Genomic DNA, 23,311 nt, shown 5'->3' with positions numbered 1-23,311 from the left:
CTAGGTGTGGCGGCTCATGTCTCATACCAGCACTCGGCAGGCTGAAGCAAGAAGATCACTGGGAGTTTGAGGCCACTTTGGCTACACAGTATGTTCAAGGTCACCCTGAACTAGTGAAACCCTGTCTCAAAACACTAAAAATAGGTATGTGGAATATTACAGCATACAATGAGAAGTAACAAGGGAATTTAGTTCTGTAGGTCAGATAAAGTAATTTAATAAATAGAATTTCAAATAAATATGTAAAACTAAGAAATAAGTCACAAAGGGACAACTGATGAATGCAGTTTTATACAGAAGGGCAGGAGAGAAGTATACGGAGAGTTGTCAGGCCTAGGGTTTAGGGGCTAAGAAAACAAGTACTTCATCTCACAGTCCGTCGCTGATGTGCTGTCTACTTGGCTGGCCTTGGAGAATGGTTAAGCAACTACCCTGCCTGTCCCCAGTTCCCCCAGAGATGGGCCTTCCAGGGTGGACACAAAGGACAAGGTCACACTGCAGTCACCCCAGGACACTGACACCAGCAGTCCTGGTCAGGAATCTCTGCCCTTCGTCTCCTCTGCCCACAACCTCTGATTGCATTCCAAACACAGCTACTATAGCACTTTTATTTCACTGGAAAAACCTATAGGAAGGAACCAAATCTGGTTCCCTTGAAAAAATTTACCAGAGCTTAAATAAGAGGCAGGGTCAGCACTCACTGCCCAGGTCAGCTCTGTCCCCATCTTACCTCTGACGCCGAGGCCCTGTGATCACAGGCGTCCGAGAGAGCTTTGCCTGGCCTTCTGAGAAGTCATGTCATGGCCTTGGCAGCAGCTGTGACAACTGCTTTCTGGCCCACAGAGTGATGGAATCCTGAGGACTGCCATGGCAGTTATTAAAAATGTGAACAAACACAATACACAAGAAATGGACTGGTGTTTTCAACTAGTTACAGGCAGTAACACTTCAACTAGGAAGGAAAATATATCATTTATCAAAAAATAGTTCTAATATATAGAAAAACATCTCGATCCTCTGGGGTGAGACATGCCCCTTATTTACATTCACAAAGCCACTGAGGAAACCCAAGACTGGCCAGGGGACAGTGCGAGAAAAAATAGGTTTTGCTCATTTTGTGAGAGAACAGAAGGGAATCAGAGGAGGCCAAAGAAATAAGACAATCTTAACTGAATTCCAATTCCTCAGAAGCCTTAAACAGATTCAGAAAGATTGGACCAGTGTTCTGGGTCCTTGAAAACCGGGATTAAACAAGTATCTGATTTGAATAGTTCCTTGCTGTGGTACCAAGCTGATACATTCTTTTTCCTCTTCCCTCCCCACCAAAACTCCAGATGGCTAAATGTGAGTAGGTGGGGAAAGTACCCAATTATTGAGGCAGAAAGAAGGGACATTTGAGGAGGTTGCTACACCAGCTTCTTGGCCTCAAAGAAGCTCTTGAGGTGCCGCATCTGCCAGATGCCGGTGAGGATAAGGATGCCAGTCTGTGCAATGGACCACCACAGCACCCTCTGGTTGGTGCTCTCACTGGTCAGACGGAAGCGCTCCTCACGATACTGCGTGGAGAGAAGGATACAGGGTTAAAGGAGTAGTAGAAACAGTCCTGGCTGTCCTGAGGGCCCTCCCTCTGTGTGGCTGCTCAACTCCAAGACCAAAACCTCTTGAATAGCACCTGTGAGTCCATGAGGGGTACCAGTCCTCCCACTTGAATGCCCCAAGGGAAGAACAATGCTGTTCCTTCATGGGCACCTTTGTTAGGACTGAAGTCAGGCTCTTACGATTTCAATAAAAATTAAAAGGAGAGAGGCAATAGCTACAGTGGATTGTAAGCTGACCTCTCTACACTTATGGGAGGTGTGTGTGCTGGGAATCAAACTCAGGACCTTGTACTTGCCAAGCAGGAGCTGTACTGCTGAGCTATATCTCTGGCCCTACATGTTTTCTTATACAGCTTAAAAATCAACTAGAGCCAAATAGAATGCATACATATACTGCAATATGTTCAGTCTTAAAAACAAAGGGAGTTGGGGCCAGGGATTTAGCTCAGTGGCACAAGCGCCTACCTGGCAAGCACAAGGTAGTGAGTTCGATCCCCAGTAGCAAAAAAACAATACAGATGGATCTTGGAGGCATTGTGCTAAGTGAAGGGACTGCTATACTTAGGTATGTCAGAAACAGAAGCAGAAAACAACAGGAGCTGAGGAGGAAAGGAGAATTAGTGCAGCTTTAACAGTGCAGATTTTCTGTTTAGGAAGATAAAAAATTGTGAAAATAGAGGTACTACTTGCACAATAATGTGAATGCACTTAATACCACACAGATGTGTATTCTGAGATGATCAAAATGTGCAGTTTTATGTTACGTACATTTTTACCACAATTAAGTGAAGAGTTGAGGGTGTGATCCGGTGATACAGTAATTGCACCTCACATCCAGGTGAGGCCCTAGGTTTCTCACAAAAAGAGAGTATGATGCACACCTGCAATCCCAGCACTCAGAAGCTGAGGCAGGAGGATCACAGCTGCTGAGTTCAAGGCCAGCTCAGGATACATAGCAAGACTATGTCTCAAAAAGCAACAACAAAAAAACTCCAACTACCTACACTCACTCTCTATTCCAGTCTCTGAAGAGCTGATCTTCTAAGTAGCAAAGGCCTCATGCAGAAACGTGGCGCAGGTAGAATGAGTAAAAAGGTCAAATACAAGGAGACATTCGCTTACCCTCTGGTAATCCTGTTCTTTCTGAATCTGTTCCACTTGATCAAGCAGCTGGCGGGCCCGAAGCTGCAGCTCGGTCAGCTTATCCTTAGCTGCGATCTCTGGGTAATTATTAGCATGCTCCCCGACCTGGATGTCCAGGTGCACACGCTGCAAGAAAACAGGAGTGTCTAAGTAGTACGCCTCAAAGCTAGTCCCGGTCTGCCAAACACATAGCACCCCGTGGCTAGGGGACAAAAGGACAGTTTGTCTCCCACTTCGGAGTGTGCTATGAAGTGTCATGCACGACAATGGCAACAAATCAAATCTGAGATACTGCAGGCTGAGACCACCGAGAATTCCTCTTACCAGCTTGCCCCCAGCGAAGAGGGCCATCTTGGTGGAGTTGGAGTGCAGGCAGATCTGGTGCTCGCCGGGTGTGTGAGAGGTGAAAGTGAAGCGGCCCTCGGAGCCGTACTGCCGGGACAGGACCACCTGCAACCATATCAGTGACCGACACCTTTACTGTGACCTCGTAAAGTGCAAGCTCAGGTCCCCGCGACCGCGACGCAGAGCCTGAACCCCGGGCCCTGCACGGGCGCACTCACCTTGCCATCCGGGTCCTTCACCTCCACATGCATGCCCAGGCCGGGGGTCGAGGGAAGGAAGGCCTCCTTCTGCTTATCCCACATCTGGGTTCGGTAGTTGCCTGCGTGGGGGAAAAGTCAGAAACTGCACACCCGCCGCGGCCCAGGGTGGGACCTTGGGCAAGGACCCTGGCTTCTCTGGACCTCAGGGGACGGGGACGGCCTGCCGGGGCTAGGGGAAAAAAGACGCTTCTAAGGACCAGGCAAAAACAAAAGGCCGCTCCACCCCCAGCCCGCCTAACCGATGACCATAGTCTCGTCCGGGATTTCCTCGATGAAGCAACGCTTCTCGGTCTCGCCAATGTGGAAATAAAGACCGCGGACGCCCGCGGCCCACAGTGCGAGGAACAGCAATAACGGCCTCCACATTTCTGGTTGCCAACCAGCCGGGACACCTGCCGTTGCACCTCGCTTTCCAAGCGCATGCGCGCCCTTGCACCCCTGCTTTGCGCCTGCGCCCCGCCTCAGCCACGCCACACAGCCGGCGAGAGGGCGTCTGCGCAGTAACGTCCACCAGCCTTTTTCCTAACCTTCCTTCCCGGAGGGCGCTTACTGCTGTGCGCCTGCGTGCTGCTCCCGCGATGCCATAAACGGAGAAAGCGCCTGCGCAGTGCTCCGTTTCCCTCCAAATCCTTCCCTTGGGCAGGGCTCTGCGCCTGCCCAGGGACGCGGGAAACTGAGTTGTGACTCCGGGAAGACCTGGGAGACTTTTTTTCCAAGCTGAGCGGCATCTATTTCTCGCATGGCAAGAACAGAGGACCAGGGTGTCTTTCCTGGGGTGCCTGATATGTGTTAGGATTTCCAGCGCAGTTGACGGACAAAGGGGGAGATAGAAAGAGGCCTTTATGGCAAAGGAGGATGCAGAACAGTGCAGGGCTCCCTCAAAAAAGGGTGGGGGAGGGGGAGGAGCGCTGGGGAACGACTTATATAGTTGCGCTGGGAAAGAGGTTTGGGCGGTTGTGGAGTCTTGGGATTGGAGAGGGCTTGGCGCACGCGCGGAAAGGCAGCGGGAGGTTTATTTTGGGAACTAAAAGAACCCTGAAGGTACTTTTGGAAAGATTTGCTGCAGTTTTCCGGGCTGGTGCCAAGTTGGGCGGATATTATGTTAGAGATAGCTAAGCTTCAAGCTGGCAGAACCCATCGGTGTGCTTCCTGCCGCCTGTTTACCCACAGTGAGAACAGGCCGCAAGCCTTCTCAGAAGACCGCGGGTCACCAGAGCTTGGGATCCTTTGTGAGACGCTGAGGTTGGCTGGCCTTTGGTAGGAAATTTCCCGGCTTGCATAGCGCAGCATTTAGCTCTTGCCTGCTGGAAGGCCAGCATGCTCCGCTCAGATTTACCCCGCGACCGTCCTGTCACCTCTATAGGGAACTCGGACCCTTCATAGCTCTGTCTCATTCTCCAACCTCCATATTCTCTTTCCCCCCATTCTTCATAGTTTGAAAATAAAAACAAGTGCAATTAACTTAACCTCTCAGTCCTCCTGCCTCAGTCATCTGGGTGCTGGGTTTCCAGGCGTGTGCCAGCGTGCCTGAGTTTAGTTGGATACAATTTAGGTAATCTAATTCCGGAGGTTCAAATATTTACGCTCTCAAAGGTGGAGCAGCTGACACAGTGCTAAAAGCCTACCATTCCAGCTACCAACTCAGCTGGTGCTGAGGCAGAAGAATCCCAAATTCAAACCAATCTAGGAAATTCAGTGACTGCGAGATCCTGTCTCAAAATGAAAATTTTAAAAAGGTTGCCAGATGTTGTGGTACTTGGAAGGCTGAGGCAAGAAGATTGCTGTGAGAAGCCAGGTTGGACTGGAGTTCAAGGCCAGCCTGATCTGCCTAGTGAGACCCTGTCTCAAATAACAAAACAAGACAAGACAAAAAGATTGGAAATGTAGCTCAATATGAAGGCTTTGGGTTCAATCCTCAAGGGAGGGGGGTACAGGGGCAGTTGTGGCCAGTCTTTCTGTAGGCTTTGTCTGGGTTGGCCACACATTCCTTTTTTTTGTCGGTACCGGGGATTGAACTCACAACCACACACTTCAAGGCAGGTGCTTATGCCGCTGAGCTAAATCTCCAGCCCCCTGCCACACAGTTTGTGACTGAACCAATATGTGGTACACAGACATTTGTGGCAGCTGCTGTTCTAAGGGGATCACAATGCTCACTGAAACACAAAAGTCTTTGTCCTCGTGGCGTCAAGAAGCATAAGTCAATAAAAAGGAGGTCAGCAGGACATAAATGTCTAAGAGGAAGGGCAAATGAGAATTCAAGTGTGTGTACATGTCCAACTCTGCAAGAAACATGTGAACATGACACTGCAAACATGGGCTAATAAATATAAAAGGTTTTTTTTTTAAGTGTAAATGAGGAGCATGAGGTAGGCAAGGAGGGGGTATGGTGATCCCCAAAAGCTACGTCCATGTCTGACTGCCACAACCTTTGAATGTGACCTTAACTTAGGAAAAAGATATCTGCAGGTGTAATTGCAGATTTCAAAATGCTATGATCTGGATTAACTAGCTACACCTTAAATCCAAGGACACAGAAACAACTCACCCTTGAGGTTGACTGCTGCCTGAAATAGTAAAAAAACAGGAAATAAGTTTTAGAGAATCAGACACAGAACTACCAGATAATACAATGAAACACATTCACTAGAAGATAGGTAGCTCTTTAATAAATGGAGGTGGAAAAACTGGCTCTGTATATGCCAAAGATTAAAGTTGGACCCATATCTTTTACCCTGCACTAAGCTAAAATTCAGAATGAATCAAAGATCTAAATATTAAAACAGAAGCATTAACTCTTCTGGAAGATAGAGTAGGTACAACTCTTGAAAAGACATTGGTGTAGGCAAACACTTTATAAACAAAACCCTGATTGTACAGGAACTGCAAAGAACCAACAACTGGGATGTCATGTTATTGAAAAGCTTTTACACAGTAAAAGAAACCACCAACAGAGTGAAGAGACAACCCCACTTTTTCCTCAAAGGATTACTAACAAGAACATATGAAGGGGCTGAGGATAATTTAGCTCAGTAGCATAAAAAAATCAGTCCTCCCAGATTTAAAAACCCAACGCAAAAAAATGTGCATCTGAGATGAATACACATTATCTCAGATAAAAAATGTAAACAGTAAAGAAATATATGAAAAAATGTTCAACATCATTGGTCATTCGAGAGATACACATTAAAACACTGAGATTCTCCCTCCCCCAGAAAGAATTGCTATTACCAAGAAATCAAAAAAATTTTTAAAGAAATAAAGAGAAAAAAAATCCGTAACAAATGTTGGTGGGGCTGTGGGGAAAAAGGAATCCTTCTCCACTGCTGGTGGGAATGTCGACTAGTACAACCACTGTGGAAATCAGTGTGGAGATTCCTCAAAAAACTGGGATTGGAGATCCCATTCAACCCAGCTATTCTCCTTCCAGATATCTTTCCAGAAGAATTAAAAACATCATACACAGTGATGTATGTGCAGCCATATTTATACCAGCACCATTTATAATATAGTTAGACCTTGGAAACAACTTAAGTGCCCATGACTGAGGAATGGATAAAAAAGAGACAGTGTTTTTATACAATAGAGTACTACTCAGCAATAAAGGAGGAAAAACTTGAGACATTAATAGGCAAATGGATGCAACTTGAAACCATACTTGTACATGAAATAAATCAGACACGCATGTGTAAACACTTGTCTCACTAGTGTGAGAAGCTGAAGGAAACTCTGTGTGTGTGTGTGTATGTGTGTAGAATATAGTTAAGAGAGTTATACTACTGAAAAAAATACAACAGTCTCACATCTGAGCATGTATTCAGAGAAACTGAAGTGAGGATCTGGAAGAGATATCTACATTCCTGTTTTCACAGCCATGTTATTTACAATAGCCAAGAGGTGGAATCAGTGTAAGTGCCCATCAACAGATGAATGGATAAACAAAATATATAAGTTACACATGTGCATGAATACTACTCAACTATAAAAACGGGTAAAGTGCCAGGCTTGGTAGTACACACCTGTAATCCTAGCTGTTTGAGAGTCTAGAGCAGGAGGATCATAAGTTTGAGACCAGCCTGGGCAATTCAGTGAAACTTTTATCTTGCAATACTGAATTTTACAAAGGCTAAGCATAATGGATGTAATCACTATCTACTGCAAGCATTAATAAAAATATAAATTTAAAAGGGCTTAGGTATGTAGCTCAATAGTAGAGTGCTCATGAGTTGAATTTCTAGTACTATACAAGAGAAAGAAAAAAAAGCCAGGCATGATGGTGTAGCCTGTAATCCCAGCACTCAGGAGGCTGAGGCAGGAAGATCACCAAGATTATTTTTTTTTTGATCACCAAGATTTTAAGGCCAGCCTAAACTGCATAGCAAGACCCTGCCTAAAAAGGAAAAAGAAAAAAAAAAAAAGAGATTGATTCAACCTCTCACCCTAAAAAGTAGCAAAAACAACAAGAGCCAAGCTTTAATGGAATCAGACTTGCAAACCTGGTGTCTGAGGGAAAAGAACACAGAACACAGCAAAGAATTTACAACCTACCATGCAGGTCCCTTCCCACTGGCTGAGCACTAGGAAGGTACAATCTTCTCTAGCAGTGCCTGGAGTTCCCTAGCCCCCATCACAGTGAATGGGGACCCATTTATAGCATTGTTTGTTCTTCATTTTGGGACTAAGAAGCAGATGTTTCAGGCAGCCTGAGACCACACGGATTACACAATGCTTACCTTCTATCGAGGCTTTCTTGTGCATTGTTTTCGTCTTTCCCTCAAGGTCCCACTTGCCAAGGACTCTTCCAAATGTAGGCATTTGGAACCCTCTTGCCTCAGCCTCCTGAGTGCTGGGATTACAAGCATGTCTCACCACACTTGACTCAAAGTAAAAAATTTTTAAATGGTAAAATATAGCTCAGTGAAGAGTGCTCCTGAGTTCAATCCTGAATAGCTCACACATGCACACACACAAATTTTAAAAAAAATGCAAACCAGCAGTGGCAGCAGTGGTGGCTGAAGAAGGGAAGAGGAGGAGAAATAGAAAAAGAAGAAAATAAGGCTGAGTCCAGACTAGTCACAAGTTCACAAAGTTACAAGTTCACAAGTCACAAGGTTAATTTGGGTCTTAAAATAAAAAATGGCTGGAGGTGTAACTGTAGCAGCAAAATGAACATCCTGGGTTCAATCCTGAGTACCGCCAAAATAAAATTAAAAGTCACAGGCAGGCAAACATTGTGCAATTCCATTGTATGAGGTATCTAAAGCAGTCAACCTGGGTGTGATGGAGCATTATTATCATGTCGACATTTGGGAGGCTGAAGGAGAATCACTGGGAGTAATGAGGCCACTGGGCTACATAGTGAATTAAGACCACACTGAGTTACAGAACAAGACTCCCATCTCAAAATAATAATAAAGCTGTCAAAACTGTAGCAGCAGAAAGCAAAATCATGGTCACCATGGCTATGAGGGAGGATTCCTGAATGAGTACAGAGTTTCAGATTTACAAGATGAGAAAGTTCTAGGCATCTCATTCATAGCAGTGTCCATGAATTTCACACTACTAAACCTTACCCTTAAAAGTAGTTGATTTTTTTTCCTCTGGGGCTAGGGATTGAGCCCAGGACCTTGCACCTGCTAGGCAAGTCCCTGTGACTGAGCTGCGTCAGTCCACAGGCCCTTTTATTTTGAGAGAGGATCTCACTAAATTTCCCAGGCTGGCATTGGATTTGTGAGCCTCTGCCTTAGCCTCCTGAGTAGCTGGGCCACCACACCCAGCCTGTCACACATTCTTTATCACACTCTTAAGTGGATTGCTTTGGTCAGTTCAGTCAGTGGATGAGAACCTGACTGGGGCTTGGGCCACAGAAGACTTTTCCATCTTCCTTATCTGACCACCCAGCAGCCAGGCAGTCCCACCCACTCAGGCAAACCTGGCACCTGAAGGAAGCTAATCCAGATTCTGCAGTCCAGAGGGGCCGCCCCAGCCAATCTGCAGGGAACAGGAGGCACTACCCTAAAGCAGACTCCACCATGTGGTTCTGCAGCTAAGTGAGGAGGCTTTGATACAGAAAGAGTTCCAAAAAGAATTTTTTTATTTTAATTTTTAGGTTTTATTTCTTGAAATATGGTTTTTCTTTTCTTTTTTAAATAGGGTACCAGGCTGGGGGGCCAGTGATTTAGCTCAGTGGCACAAGCACATGCCTTGGAAGCATGAAGTCGTGAGTTTGATCCCCTGTACAAAAAAAAAAAAAAAAAAAAAAATAGGGTTTTCAGGCTGGCCTTGAACCCACAGCAATTCTCCTGCCTTAGCCTCCCCCAAGAATACACTTAAATTTAAAAAAGCACAGAAGACAGCACACAGTAAATTTAGCCTGACATTTGTTCGTTTGAAGACACCCTGGGAGAATATATAAGAAACAGATAAAGTGGTTATTTATAGATAAGAGGAATATTTAACCAATAGCGTTGTGCAGGCTAAAATACAGAAAGTGCTGAACCCAGCATTTGAGTTCTTACTTTGGCACTGTGTAACATTGCACCAGATACACACACGTGCACGCATCCCCTTTACTTAATCATGATATAATTTTCCTTCCTAAGAAGCTGGAGCAGGAAACCAAATGGCCAGGGGCCTAGGTTAGGGTCCAAGACAGGCCCAGGAACAGATCGGATGTCGGCAGCACACTTGGGGGATGGGAAAGACACCAATCCCCAATAAAAGGAGCCAGGGATAAGAGCTCCTCGCAGGCTTTCAGCTCTGAGGCCTGTGTCCCCCCCCCCCCCAGCAGCTGTCCACCCTCTTTCTTTTCCATCTTTCTCCCCATATAAATCATCTTTTGTTACACTGAACTTTGCCTTTCTTAAGTTCTTTATTGGTACCAGGTTTAGGATGGTGGGGCTTTGTTTTCAGCAGAGCAGTGGTGTGGTGTGACAAGTGCGGCATGGTTATCTGTTCACCCCTGGGTGTAACATCCTCAGCCCAGCTGCATCCCAAGCCCCCTGTTCTCTGAGACAGGGTCTCAACATGCAGTTCAGGCTGGTCTTGAACTCACAGCAATCCTCCTGCCTCAGCCTCCTGAATGCTGGTATCACAGTTGTGCACCACCAAACCCAGTGCACATCATTTAAACATTCTAATATGCCCTTGTAATATTCAGAGTTCAGTGTAGTATTCGGGGGTACAATTAATCTGACACAATTCCACCAAGGTCAAAAAATGCAACTTCAATTTGATATTGGATCTTGATGCTTTTTTTTTTTTTTTTTTTGCATGAGAACTGGTGGTTTCCACTAAGAACTCTGAAACTGGTCTCAGGATCATAACCACAGACCCAAGCCTCATCGATGGTGATAGTAACTCTTAAAAGTCGGGAATCTGGAGCAGCACTGCCATACAGTGCTGGTGAAACCAATGAACATGGTCAAAACTGTGGACTGAATATTCCACTGCTTTGCCCCAGGTCCAAATCACCATTAAAATGCTGTGCACAGACCCCAGAAGTTCTCCTAGGAGTCTGTCACTGTTTGATCCCATCATTTCACTTCCTCTTTCAAAATCTTCTAGGGTTTCTCCTGTGGAAGGACCTCCCTTCGGCAGTTCACAGCCACTGCCAAATTGCTCACAGCACTTGTGTCACTGTGGCAGCATCACACGCTAAATGTAACATTTTATGTATTTCTTTACCAGCTTTTGTACTGTGAAGCAGAATCTCATGTTAATGTGTAGTTTAGCATCTGTGATTTTTTTGGTAAAATATAGAAGGCTTCACACATTTGCGTGTCATCCTTGCGCAGAGGCCATGCTAATCTTCTCTGTGCTGTTCCAATTTTAGTATATGTGCTGCAGAAGCGAGCACAGCATCTGTGACTTATAGCACACTAAAACACACCTTCTCTCAATCATAACTCACAACCAACTGCACTGAGCAACCTGAAGGTTGTCATACCCAGTTACCGAGGTGCCACGCACTGCTTTGTTCTTTTTTTTTTTTTTTTTTTTTTTTTTTTTGGTGCTGGGGATCGAACTCCTGACCTCACGTTTGCCAAGCAGGCACTTACGCCGCTGAGCTAAACCCATGGTTCCTGTTCTTCTTTTTAAAACACGGTCTTGGGGCTGGGGATTTAGCTCAGCGGCATAAGCGCCTGCCTTGCAAGCAGGCAGTCGTGAGTTCGATCCCTGGTATAGAAAAAGACCAAACACACAAACAAACAAACAAACAAAAAAACCCCCACAGGGTCTTACTATGTAGCCCAGGCTATCCTCTAAGTCACAGCAAGCCTCCTGCTTCAGCCTCCTGAGTGCTGGGATTACAGGTATGCACCACTGCACCTGGTTTGCTTTTCTTACTGAAGATTCCTGGTTTTCCATTAGATTGATAACAGAAGAAATTAACTCTCTACCTGCTAGATGTTATATATGCTGAGTTCGTGTTTTCCAAAACCAAAGAATAAATTTTAAGGAACAACAGTGGTTAAGAGTAGGAAATATTGGGGTCCAGGATGTGGCTCAGCTGCACAAGCACCTGCCTGGCAAGCACAAGGTCCTGCCTTTGATTCCTGATACCAAAAAAAAAAAAAAAAAAAAAAAAAAACTAGAAAATATTCTTGAGACACAGATGGTTCCTGAGATATAGGAGGGGACCTGAAAACTGGGTTGCTCTGGACCCCATTTTATTTTATTTATTTATTTGGTACCGGGGATTGAACTCACAACCTTGCACTTGCCAGGCAGGTGCTTATGCCGCTAGCTAAATCCCCAGCCCTAGATCCCATTTTATAAAGTAACTTTTGTAGAGCAAAATCACAAGGTGGGTATAACGTGGAACAAAACTATGACCAACTAACAAGGTTGGAGTATAGTGGCTTAGGTAATGTTGATCTGATGGGGAAGCAGGTCATATTGTGTGGATGGAAAGAACAAGGGCCTTTTTAGGAAGAGCTGAATCAGGGGATCTTGTTCCCCCACTGGGGTGACTCATGTTAATTTACTGTTTATCTTTTGGGGTAGCACATAGGCCTGGTCATTGTGGCTTTTTTTGAGATAAAGATCTGGCATCCAACACATGTACCTCTAGTCATGGTTGTATGAGTTTTCATCTCTAGCATTGACTCTCCTGAAAGTCGAGCCCTGTCTGACTGCCCAGATTTTCACCTGACTCAGCTGTGTGTAATAAAATGACACTTGGCAGCAGTGTTCACAGGATTTGTTTCTTTTTTTAGGAACTGGTCCAACATTTAAACCTCGCTAGGTGCCTTTTTCTTTTGTATTGGTACATTTTAGATATACATAATGATCAGATTCATCATAGGGAATTTGAACCTGTACATGATATATATATATATATATTTTTGATATATCTTCTTTTTTTCTACTCCTCTCCCTTCCTTTTTTTCTCTGCCTTATTTTCTTTGGTACTGGGAATCGAACTCAAGACCTTGCGCTTGCCAGGCAGGTGCTTGTGCCACTGAACTATAACCCCAGCCTACCCCCACCATCTCATTTATAAAATCTTTGTTTCCATTTTATCCCTTTTTTTCTTTTTTGGTACTAGGAATTGAACTCAGGACCCCGTGCTTGCCCTAGCCCTTATCTTTATCATTTTTGTTTCCTTTTTCCCTTTTTCCTTTCCTCCTCCTTCTCCTTCTAATTTGAACATTGTCTTTCCATTTCTTAGTATCTATTACACATTTCGGTCCGTATTCCTTTTTTTCATTTTGAGACAGGGTCTCGCTATGCAGTTCAGGCTGGCCTTGGGCTCATTTTGTAGCCTAGGTTGGTCTCAAACCTGCAAACGATCCTCCTGCTTCAGCTTCCCAAGTGTTGGGATTATTGCAGTGGACCACTACGCTGTGCTATGTTCAGTTTCTTAAACCACAGAAACCATGCAATATTTGAACATGTGTGCCAGTTTATTTCACTTAAAGAGTATGGACTCAAGGTGCATCCATTTATCTAGAAATGTCTCAAGCTTATCCTTCTTTATGGCACTGTATAGAAAAGCCACATCTTCTTTATCCAGTCATTGGTTGATGGTCATTTGGGGTGTTTCCAAGATTTAGCTAATAGAAACTCACAGTATTTTTGTTTTTTAAAGTCACATTAGAACACTTTTAGAAAAAAGGAGAAATGCTCGAATATCTTAATTACTCAAGGGCTGAGGCAGGGGGACTGCCATGATTTGAGGCCATCCTGGGATACACAATGAATGCAAGGTCAGCCTGAACTGTATAGCAAGATCCTGTCTCAAAAAAACAACAGGGGATTTAGTTCAGTGGCATAAGCACCTGCCTGGCAAGCTTGAGGTCATGAGTTTGATCCCTGGTACCAAAAACAACAACAAAATCAATTCCTGAGGAAGGGACATCTGACACAATCCACTGTCCAATTATGACCACTAAAAAACAATGCATCACTAAAACCTTTATTATCACTAAGAACACTAAAACTATGATTGGAAAGAAATTTGCTACTTATTCTTTCCTTTTATTGCTTTTTTTCCCCCCCTCAGAGCTGGGGATTGAATCCAAGGCTTCACATGTACTAGGCAAGTGGTCTATCATTGAGCTACATCCCTGATGCAGAATTATTTTTTTTGTGGAGGCTAGGGTAAGAAAGTTTTGAAAATAGTTGTGCTGGTTGCACAATGTTGTGAATGAAATTAATGTCGCTGAGTTGCATAGGTAAAATGCCAATTTCTTAGTATACGTATATTTAACCATTGTTTTGTTTTTTGGTGATGCTTGGGATCGAACCCATTTAATTTTCTTTTGTTGGTCTGAGACAGGGTCTCACTGTGCAGTTCAGGCAGGCTTGACCTCACTTTTGTAGCCCAGGCTGGTCTCGAATACCCCACAATCCTCACACACTGGAAAGCTGAAGCAGGAATCTGGCAAGTTTGAGCCCAGGCCGGGCAACTTATTTAATGAAATTAAAATGGGCTGGGGGATGTACCCCAATGTGAAGGCTCTGGATCTGATCCCAGGACTGCAAAAATAATTAAACAACAAACAAATCCACACAGACTTTACCTTTTCCTTTTGGCAACTGCTGTGTCACACCCACAGGAGGGTGGCAGAGCGTTGGCCTGAATCCTGGCCCAGATTTAGATGCTTATGTCCTATATGGAAAAACAATTATGCTGATTAAGACCATTGTCCTTTGTCCTTCCAATGCTGGCGATCCACATACACTGGCTTTCTTTTTTTTTTTTTTGAGACAAGACAGCGAACAGTTGAGTGTAGCTTTGAACTATGTTGCAAAAGCTGATCTCGAGCTTGCTGCAACCCTGCTGTCTCAGCCTCCCGAGTGCACCATCACACTCAACTTCAACCTATTTTTGCGCTGTGAAAATTTTCACATGAACCCAATCTTCATTACTGGTTTCCTAAGAAGTAGAATGCATTACTCACTGCAAGAAACTACACTGGTACGTGGCTCCGGGACCTCTCCAGGTGCGACTGCAACCCTGCCCCGCCCGCCCAGGGTGGCTTCCGCATTGGCCGGTCTGCGCCGTGACGTTCACACTTTCTGTGACGTCACAACCCTCACCCAGTGAAAGGGGCGAGACTCTGCCCTGGGGGCCGACTACGTGTTGACGTTACACGCCGGGGCGGGGCTGAGAGTTTGGTTCCCGGGAGTGGGGGACTCTGCGTCTCATTCGGGTGGAGCAGAGCAGGAGACAGGTAACTGCGCGTTGCAGCTGGGAGTGGGTCAGTGCCGGCTGGCTAGACGCTTGCCACCTGGAGGTCATGGCCGAGGTTGAGGCTGCCCTGTCCTTGAGGCCGCGGGCGCTGAGGGGACGGCAGTGGAACTGGACAGAGCTGGGCAGACGGAGGGTGGCGGTGGTGGGCGGAAACAGGGCTTGACTGACAGGCATGGTAGCGAGTGGTGCAACGGGGTCCGCCCGCCGGGCGGGCATTGGCGGGTGAGGGCGCTCGCCGGGGGGTCGCGCAGGGCGCGGAGTGGTTCGCCATTGGCTGCGGGCGGCTGGCGGGCTGCGGCGCGGCCGCCGGGGTGACCCCAAGGTCGTAGCGGAGTCACATGGCGGGCTCCGTGGGGCTGCGTCCTCCGTGCGGGCGTCCCTTTGTCCTGGGGAGCCGCCGTCTTGGACCAGGCTGCGTGACCTTGGCGGCTACCTCGGCCCCACCTGCCGCCCGGGGCAGACAGCACCTGGGAGGAAGGAAGCCCGCTTGTGTACACGCTCTCGGGCGTCCTTTCCCTTGCCAAGGGTGTGTGATAGCCGCTGGGATGTAGTGGGGACCTGACCTCGAGCCAGGTACAGTGCCAAACCCCGAAGTGACAAGTTTCGCAAGTTTAGTCGCCTACTTCCCTGAGGACAGGTGTAGGGACATTGGCTGCATCAGTGAGCTGGGTGTGGGGAAGGGGCGGTGCCCGGTGGTCGGCGCCCGCGCAGACCCACTTCCGGCTCATTGTGCGCATGTCCGGAAGATGGCGGCTGTGAGCATTTTAGGATTGGAGATCTAGGTCCTTTGGTAACCAAAGGTCACTTATCACACGTTTGTACAGGCCCCCAAGAAGCAGGCTACCAGCTTGGGATAGACTGAGGAAGTCCCAAGACAATTTAGCATTGTGACACCCCCCCCACCTCCGTGGCAGAGATGTCAGCTGAAGGAGACCTTGGGAGGATAGGGCTTAGGGTCATGACCTCCAAAGTTGGTGGTAGAAACTAGATAAAGTAAACGGTTTATTCAGGTTTTCTCTCAATTTTATGATTCAAGCTTGTCTCAGTTGTCCTTTTCTCTTTCGGTGATAGCAGCAGAGGGAATCGTGTTAGGGTAAGGTGCTGGGATTGCACCAGGAATGCACCACCATGCCTGGCTCAGAAATACTTACACACAAATTTCTGTTCGTTTTGATTACATTTAAAGCCCCCCCCCTTCCTTATCAAAGGCTGGAAATTATTTTTCATGGTTTTGGAAGCTGGGAAGTCTTTAAGTTTGAGGTGCCACAGGTTCTGTGTGGTGCTAGTCTGCTTCCTGATTTAATTTTTTTTAGTTTTTGGAACCGAGGATCGAACTCACCACCTTGTGCCTGCCAGGCAGGCGCTTGTGCCACTGAGCTAAATCCCCATGCCTTTTTTGTAGGAGTAGCAGTTTGGGACAGGGTCTCACTATGTTGTGCAGGCTGGCTTTGAACTCACCAAACTCCTCCTGTGTCAGCCTCCCTAGTCCTGGGTATTACAGGCATGCACCCCCATGCCTAGCTCATTTTTATTTTTTGACATAACTGTTAAAATTTAGGTGTTGTAAATTTTTGAGAAATTCTACATATCTGTTACATACAATCAAAATAAAAAAGGGCTGGGATGGTGGTGCACACCTGTAATCCCAGCCTGAACTACATAGCTAGACCTGGTCTTAAAAAAACAAACCAGTGCAAAGATTCCTGTGTTCCTTCCCCTACTTTTCTCCAGTGGTAGATTTTCCAGACTATATAAGTATCACAACCAGATATTTATATTAGTAAACTTCAAGGTACAAAACATTTATCTAAAGGGTAATGGCTGGCTGTTGCCTTTTAATTGTTGAGAGTCTTTCGATGTAGTTCAGTCTGGCCTTGAATTCCTGTGTAGCCTAGGCTGGCCTCCAACTCCATTGATCCTCCTGCCTCAGCTTTCTGACTGCTGAGACTACAAGCTTATGCTACCACACTGTCTGTGCTAAAATCAACACTGACTTTCTTTCCGCCCTTAACCCTTCATCTACTGGCAATAAGGCAACAGTACACCTATTTGCCTAATGTTGGTTGCTAAGAATGCTAAGTAAAGGGAGTGGGATTGATTTTCCACTCATCAAAGTTCCCTAGAGATTCATCCCAGCTATGGTGCCTTCTAAATTGTACTAGTCCTTTTTGAATTAGTGGCTTACACATTTCCTCCTACTTTGTAGTGTTTTTTGTTTTGTTTTTCTGGTACTGGAAATCAAACTCCTGTTGTTGTGCTTGCCAGGCAGGTGCTGTGCTGCTGAGCCATATCCCTAACCCCAAAATAAACATTTTTAGTTGTGTTTTTTTTTTTTTTTTTTTTGTTTCCGGGACCAAACTCATGACCTCACACTTGCCAGGCAGGTGTTTATGCCGCTGAACTAAATCCCCAGCTCAAAACATTTTTAATTTTGAGGAAGTCTGGTTTAACATTGTCTTACTAGAGTGTGCTTGTGGCCGTCAGGTGTGAGAACTTAATCTACAAGACTTTTTTGAGGGAAGGTCTTCACTATGTAGTTGAGGCTGTGCTCAAACTTATGCAATAGGCGAGGCTGGCCTCAAACTCACAGCAGTTCTTCCATCTCAGTCTCCCACCAGAATGCTGGGGTCACAGGAATGTGCCACCACTCCTGGCTCCACGCCTTTGTCTGGAATAAGCTTTACTAGGCCGTAGTATATAACTGTATGTGTTACTAAATGCCATGTGCAATGTTTTGTGAAGGGGCTTTGCCTCTGCACCCCTAAGTATTAGTCTAAGCTATTGTTTTTTCCTACGATTTTTTGATTTGGTGTGTTGGTAAGTGTGTGTTCCTTTGTATTGTCCAGGAGATAGCATGAAGAATTTGAACTAATTTAACCTTGCATACTTGGTAGAATTCTCTAATGAAACCTTCTGGGCTTGCAGATTGCTTTTCTAGGAGTATTTTAATTACAAGTTAAATTTCTTTAATAGTTACAGGGTCATGAAATTCCTGTTCTCACTGGGTGTGTTGTTGGTTTGTGCCATTACTGAGTTCTTCCACAGCCTTGCTAATTTTTTTTTTTTTTATTGGTACTGGCGATCAAACTCACAACCACCTGCTTACAAAGCAGGTACTTATGCCACTGAGCTAAATCCCCAACCCCAGCCTTGCTAATTTTTGGTTCTAGCTGTTTTATCTATTGCTTAAAGGCAAGTGTAAAATGTCTGACTATAAATCATCATTTACCAGGTTCAGTGGTGCATGCCTGCAATCCTAGCACTTGGGACGTTGAAGCAGGAGGATTGCAGTATGTTTGAGGACAGGACTATATAGTGAGACCCTGTGTAAATAAATATATAAATAGTCTTCGCTTCACGTCTTGTGTAGCTTTCTTGTTTGGCACATGCACATTCAGGATTGCCATAGCTTCTTGCAGAGTGTTTTTCATCACTATAGAATGTCCCTGCTCTGGTAATCACATTTGCTCTGAAGTCTATTTTGGCAGCCACAGAGGTCCTTTCCTTTGATTACTATTAGAATGTTAATTGATACATCATTTTCATCCTTTTACTTTGTGTTACGTCATGTATTTAAAGTAAGTTTCTTGCCAGGTGTGGTGGCATATGCTTGTAATCCCAGTACTCAGGAGGCTGAGGCAGGAGAATCACCACGAGTTTGAGGCCAACCTGGACTACAATGTGAGTTAAAGGCCAGCCTGAACCATATAGTGAAACTTGCCTCAAAGACCAAAAAAGAAAAAAAACCTAAATGAGTTTCTTGTATATAAGTTTACAGTTTGGTCCTGTTCTTACCCTGTGCCATCTGACTTCTAATGTGTGTACTTAAATGTGATATAATTATTGATAAGGACTAATGTTTTCCATTTCGTTCTTTATTGACTACTCTGAATTTTCATTTTTAAGTATATTGGTACAATTCAGATACACATGACGATCACATTCACCATAGAGCATTTGTATTTATGCGTGATACATCTTGGTACCGTTTTTTTCCTGTACCACTCCCTTCCCTTCAATCCTTGTTTCCCTCCTTATTTACAAAGCTTGCTTGGGTTTTTCATTTTCATGAGTTTTTTTCTGACTTTCTGTGAGTTTAACATATTTTGAAATTCCAGTTATATTTGTGTGGGTTTTTTGTTTTGTTTTGGTTCTGCTTTGTTTTTGGGTGTTTTGAGGCAGTCCTGCTATGTAGTCCAGGCCAGCCTGAACATGCTGTGTGACCCAGGCTGACCTTGAACTTGAAATTCTGCCTCAGCCTCCTGAGTTCTGAATTAGAAGAGGGTGCCTGCATTTTTTTACCGTCTGGTGGTGCTGATGATTGTACTTGATAGGTAGGTACTATTCTCTGCCACTGATCTGTAGCCTCACCCTTTTTTACCATTTGGAGATGGTCTCAATAAACTTGTCTTCTCTGGCTTTAGATTTAGGATCCTCCTGCTTTAACCACTCAAGTAGCTGGGATTGCAGATAGATACCACCGTGCCCAGCTAATATGTAATTTTGAGGTGTATCTTTTTGCATAGCTATTTTATTTTTATTTTTTTGAGACAGGGTCTCACTATCTTGTTCAGGCTGGCCTTGAACTCCCTGTGTAGCCCAGGCTGGCCTCACACAGCAATCCTCCTGCATCAGCCTCCTGAGTGCTGGATTACAGGTGTGCACCACCACACCTGGCCTGCATTGGCTCTTTTCATTGGTTGTCTAACTACTTCATTGTATAGATGTAATTTATCAAGTTGGCTGGTGTCATTTTACCAGTTTTAGTGAAGTATAGAATAAACCTTACATTCCTGGCTGGGCATTTCTGTAGTCCCAGCCCTCAGGATCTGAGCAAGCATCAGAGTTTGAGTCCAGCTGAGGACACTAGGCCTGGAGCCCTCTATCACAAGGACAAGGGCCTTGGCCATGGTTGCGGCGGGCTGTAATGCTGAGCTACAAACACAGCGTAGATCACGCCTTTGTATTTCTGGAAGTTTCAGAGCATGTAGACTCCATTATGTATGTGTAAATATGGGTGTGGTCTTTTAGGGTTTTTTATTTGCTTGCTTGTTTGTTTTTTTTTTTTGAGCCAGGGTCACCCTATGTAGTGTAGGCTGAACTTGCGTATGTAGCTCAGGTTGGCATACTACGGCAGTCCTCTGCCTCAGCCTCCATGTGTGCTGGCTTTACAGATATCTACCACCACACTTAGCAAATGGGTGTAGTTTTGAATTTTTTATTTGATTTGTTTGCAGACAAGATAAGTTGCCCAGGGTGATTTATTCAGTGATTTTTTTGTTTTGTTTTGTTTGTACTGGGGATCAAACTCATGACCTCATGCTTGCCAGGCAAGTCCTTATGCCACTGAGTTAAATCCCCACCCCTATTTTGTCTTTTTGAGACAGAGTTTTACTATGCAGTTCAGGCTGGCTTTGCGCTCACTTTGTAGCCCAACCTAGCCTCAAACTCATGGCAATCTTCCTGCCTCAGCCTCCTGAGTGCTGGGATTATAGGCATGCATCATCACACCCGGCTTGCTCAGGCTGATCTTGAATACTCAAATGATCCTACTTGCATCAGCCTCTGGAGGCTTGTACCACCACATCCAGCTCTTGGTGTATTTTGTTGTGGTGGTGCTGGAAATAGAATCCAGGGTGTCAAGCATGCCAAGCTTGGTTCTACCACTGAGCCATGCCCCAGCCTGGAGGAAAGGTGTAATTTCAACTTTACTACCGGGACACCTGCTTGGAGGCAAATTCATGAGCAGGGATGCGTCAGGCCAGGAGGCACACAAGCCACCCCAGCCTTTTGACCCAAACCTGAAGCCAGGATTCTCCTCCAAGGCCTCTTTTGCTGAGTTGGTTGCCCTTTGCCAGCCAGGCCTCTCAGAGGGAGAAAGACAGTCTGTTCCCTTCCCCATCTCCTGAGTCCTGAGCTTTTTGTTTTTTCCCACTAGCAGGAATTGAACCCAGGACCTTGAACTCTTTCCAAGTTTTGATGGACCTATAACTTTTTTTTTTTTTTTGGTATGGGGGATTGAACTTGTGATGCTTACCCGGCAAGCACTTGAGCCACCCAGCCCTGATTTATAACTTCTTTATCAGATGTGGTCCTCTCTGCCTCAGCCTTCTGAGTGCTGGGATTATAACCACTGTGCCTGGCTAGTTGGCTTGAAGTTTTTGTTGTTGTTATTTAGTTTTTGAGACAGGGACTCACTGTAGTTCAGATTGGCTTCAAATTTGAGGCAATCTTCCTGTTTCAGCCACCTAAGTGCTGGGGTAACAAGCATGTGCCACCATGCCCCGTTTAAGGTAGCTAGTTTGAGAGAGGATTATATGTTAGAGTAAGCAGACCATCGCTGTGTCTGCCTAGACCTCTTCCCGCCCCTGTCCCACAGGCTCCTTCATCCTTTCTGCCCCCTGACTCAGCCTCTGTGACTCTGTGTAGTCCGGGAGAACTGGGTTTTAGACAAGTGCCTGCCTGCCTGCCCTGGGGCAGAGGAGGGATTGTGCTGTCAGGGAGGTTGGCTTGGGGTCCTGGCTCTGCTGCTGCAGTCCTGTGACCTTAGTGAAACGTGAGGAAGCAGACTTTGGCGAGCAGTACAGCAGAACCTTCTAGAGAGCGTGTGGGTTTCTGCCAGGTGACTACCAACTGTGCTGCAGTTTAGTCTTCACAGAACCACCTGCTCCTCTCCTTGGTCCAGCCCCAGCCCTAACAGCCGCTGGCAGGTGGCAGCCCCCGGCAGGCTCTCCTGGAGCTCTGCCTGAAGCCCTCTCACTCCCTGTGCACTCCTCTTCCTCACCTGGGAGAGCTGCCCTGGGTCCCTGGCCTGTTGTGCATCACTCCCATACTCACAGCTTGAGGGATTTTTCTGTAGTTACTTCTGAAGGTTAAATTATGTACAGGTAAGCAAAGCATTTTTCTAATTTCTCCAGAGTACTGTGAGTATAGCAAGTGCTCTGTAGTTTCTAATTAAAAAACTTACTTTCATTTTATGATTACTCCTAATCCTAAATTATCCTTGTTATCTTTTTGGCAGATGTTTTGTAGTGTCTGAAGGTAGAGAAGGTCATATATATCTGTCAAACCATTCTACTAGTTTTGAACTTGCAGGGGGCAGTACTAGGAATTGAACACTCAGGGCCTTCATGCTATATTCCTGGGCATTTAAAACTTTTATTTTGAGGCAAGTTCTCAGTAAGTCACTAGGTTACCCATTCTGGGATCTTTCGATCCACTTGCCACAGCCCCCTGGGATGCTGGGATTTGAGCAGACACCAGCATACCTGGTTTAGTTAGAAACTTTGTAAGTGCAGATGATGACATCTGCAACTGCGCACCTACCTCCCTTGTTGTTACTCAGCTTCTTGTCCCTGTGCCAGACACCCGGGACTGCTGGAGCAAGGAAAGGTCGGAGATTTCAGTCTGTGTCCTGGGGTGAACAGAGCGTCACAGTGAATGTGTGGCGGAGGAACTGTTCACCTCATGGCAGCCAGGAAGCAGAGATAGACCCAGAGGAAGGGGCTGGGGATTCATCATTGGCCCTGAGGTTGAGTCCCTGTGACCCACTCGCTTACCCCAGGCCCTGCCTCCTAGGTTTGCATCATTTCCTGGGAATATCATCAATTTAGCATGAGTCAGAGCCCTCTATCTGTTTGCCATCCAGAGCCCCCCTGAATGCTGCAGCATGGGTGCGCCCAGCTCTGAACTGTAGACTCACTTGGCCAGGGCAGGGTCCTAGTAGGGAGCGAGTGTGTGTGTCATGTCACATTTTCATGTGGGCTTGGGCACCTTTGTGAGCCCTCGGGCAGGCTAGAATTCTCTTCAGCAGGCAAGGAGAGTGTTTTCCTGTAGCTCTTTTTAAAAGTTTAATAGTTCTCCCTTTAAACTTCCTTGCTTTCTCTCTTTTTGTAAACAGGTCATTGTGAAAGACTTCAGGACAAACATGTTTCACTTAAGGACTTGTGCTGCTAAGTTGAGGCCATTGACGGCCTCCCAGACTGTTAAGACTTTTTCACAAAACAAACCAGCAGCCATTAGGACGTTCCAACAAATCCGGTGCTACTCCGCCCCGGTCGCTGCTGAGCCCTTTCTGAGTGGGACTAGTTCGAACTATGTGGAGGAGATGTACTGTGCTTGGCTGGAGAACCCCAAAAGTGTACATAAGGTAAGGCTCACAGGCAGGTGAGTGCAGCTGGCAAGGCAACCTGGTGCCAACTGGCTGCCCAGGTAAGTGTGCATCCCAAGATGGTGCCCGGTGGCCCAGCAGCCAGGCAGCC

At 45.8% G+C, this 23,311-nt stretch overlaps 2 protein-coding genes, 1 long non-coding RNA gene and 1 other non-coding gene across 8 annotated transcripts in view; 1 reads left to right on the top strand and 3 right to left on the bottom strand.

Moving 5' to 3' along the window:
• Positions 1-187: 187 nt before the first annotated feature.
• Tmed4 (transmembrane p24 trafficking protein 4) lies at positions 188-3,797 on the bottom strand. Its single transcript, XM_003465816.5, has 5 exons — positions 3,586-3,797; positions 3,305-3,405; positions 3,066-3,191; positions 2,721-2,867; positions 188-1,556 (listed from the first exon to the last, which is right to left on the bottom strand). Exons 1-5 carry the CDS (start codon positions 3,710-3,712, stop codon positions 1,407-1,409), a joined length of 651 nt encoding a protein of 216 aa, XP_003465864.1. The 5' UTR covers positions 3,713-3,797; the 3' UTR covers positions 188-1,406.
• A 5,625-nt stretch (positions 3,798-9,422) lies between these two features.
• LOC101789347 (uncharacterized) lies at positions 9,423-14,871 on the bottom strand. Its single transcript, XR_216211.4, has 3 exons — positions 14,758-14,871; positions 14,377-14,465; positions 9,423-9,580 (listed from the first exon to the last, which is right to left on the bottom strand). It is a non-coding gene; the product is annotated as an uncharacterized LOC101789347 (long non-coding RNA).
• Positions 11,098-11,204, bottom strand: LOC111755639 (U6 spliceosomal RNA). The gene has a single exon (XR_002790200.1). It is a non-coding gene; the product is annotated as a U6 spliceosomal RNA (small nuclear RNA).
• Positions 14,872-14,895: 24 nt separating the features above from the next.
• Ogdh (oxoglutarate dehydrogenase) overlaps positions 14,896-23,311 on the top strand; it is a 62,819-nt gene continuing 54,403 nt past the window's right edge. For 3 of the 5 annotated variants that reach the window (XM_063234395.1, XM_013148222.3, XM_005001922.4), the window contains exon 1: positions 22,951-23,199. In XM_063234395.1, coding sequence (XP_063090465.1) covers positions 22,978-23,199 — 222 coding nt within the window. In that variant the 5' untranslated portion in view covers positions 22,951-22,977. Of the gene's footprint in view, positions 15,031-15,378; positions 15,624-22,950; positions 23,200-23,311 lie in introns of those variants that run through there. The other 2 variants (XM_005001921.4, XM_005001920.4) reach the window with 2 other exon arrangements.

This window comes from Cavia porcellus, unplaced genomic scaffold, assembly GCF_034190915.1.
Source record: "Cavia porcellus strain 051 isolate PalLab524CR breed Dunkin Hartley unplaced genomic scaffold, mCavPor4.1 scaffold_23, whole genome shotgun sequence".
Classification (NCBI taxonomy): domain Eukaryota; kingdom Metazoa; phylum Chordata; class Mammalia; order Rodentia; family Caviidae; genus Cavia; species Cavia porcellus.
Note: the sequence above shows the minus strand (reverse complement) of the source record. Positions and strands in the feature narration are given on the sequence as shown.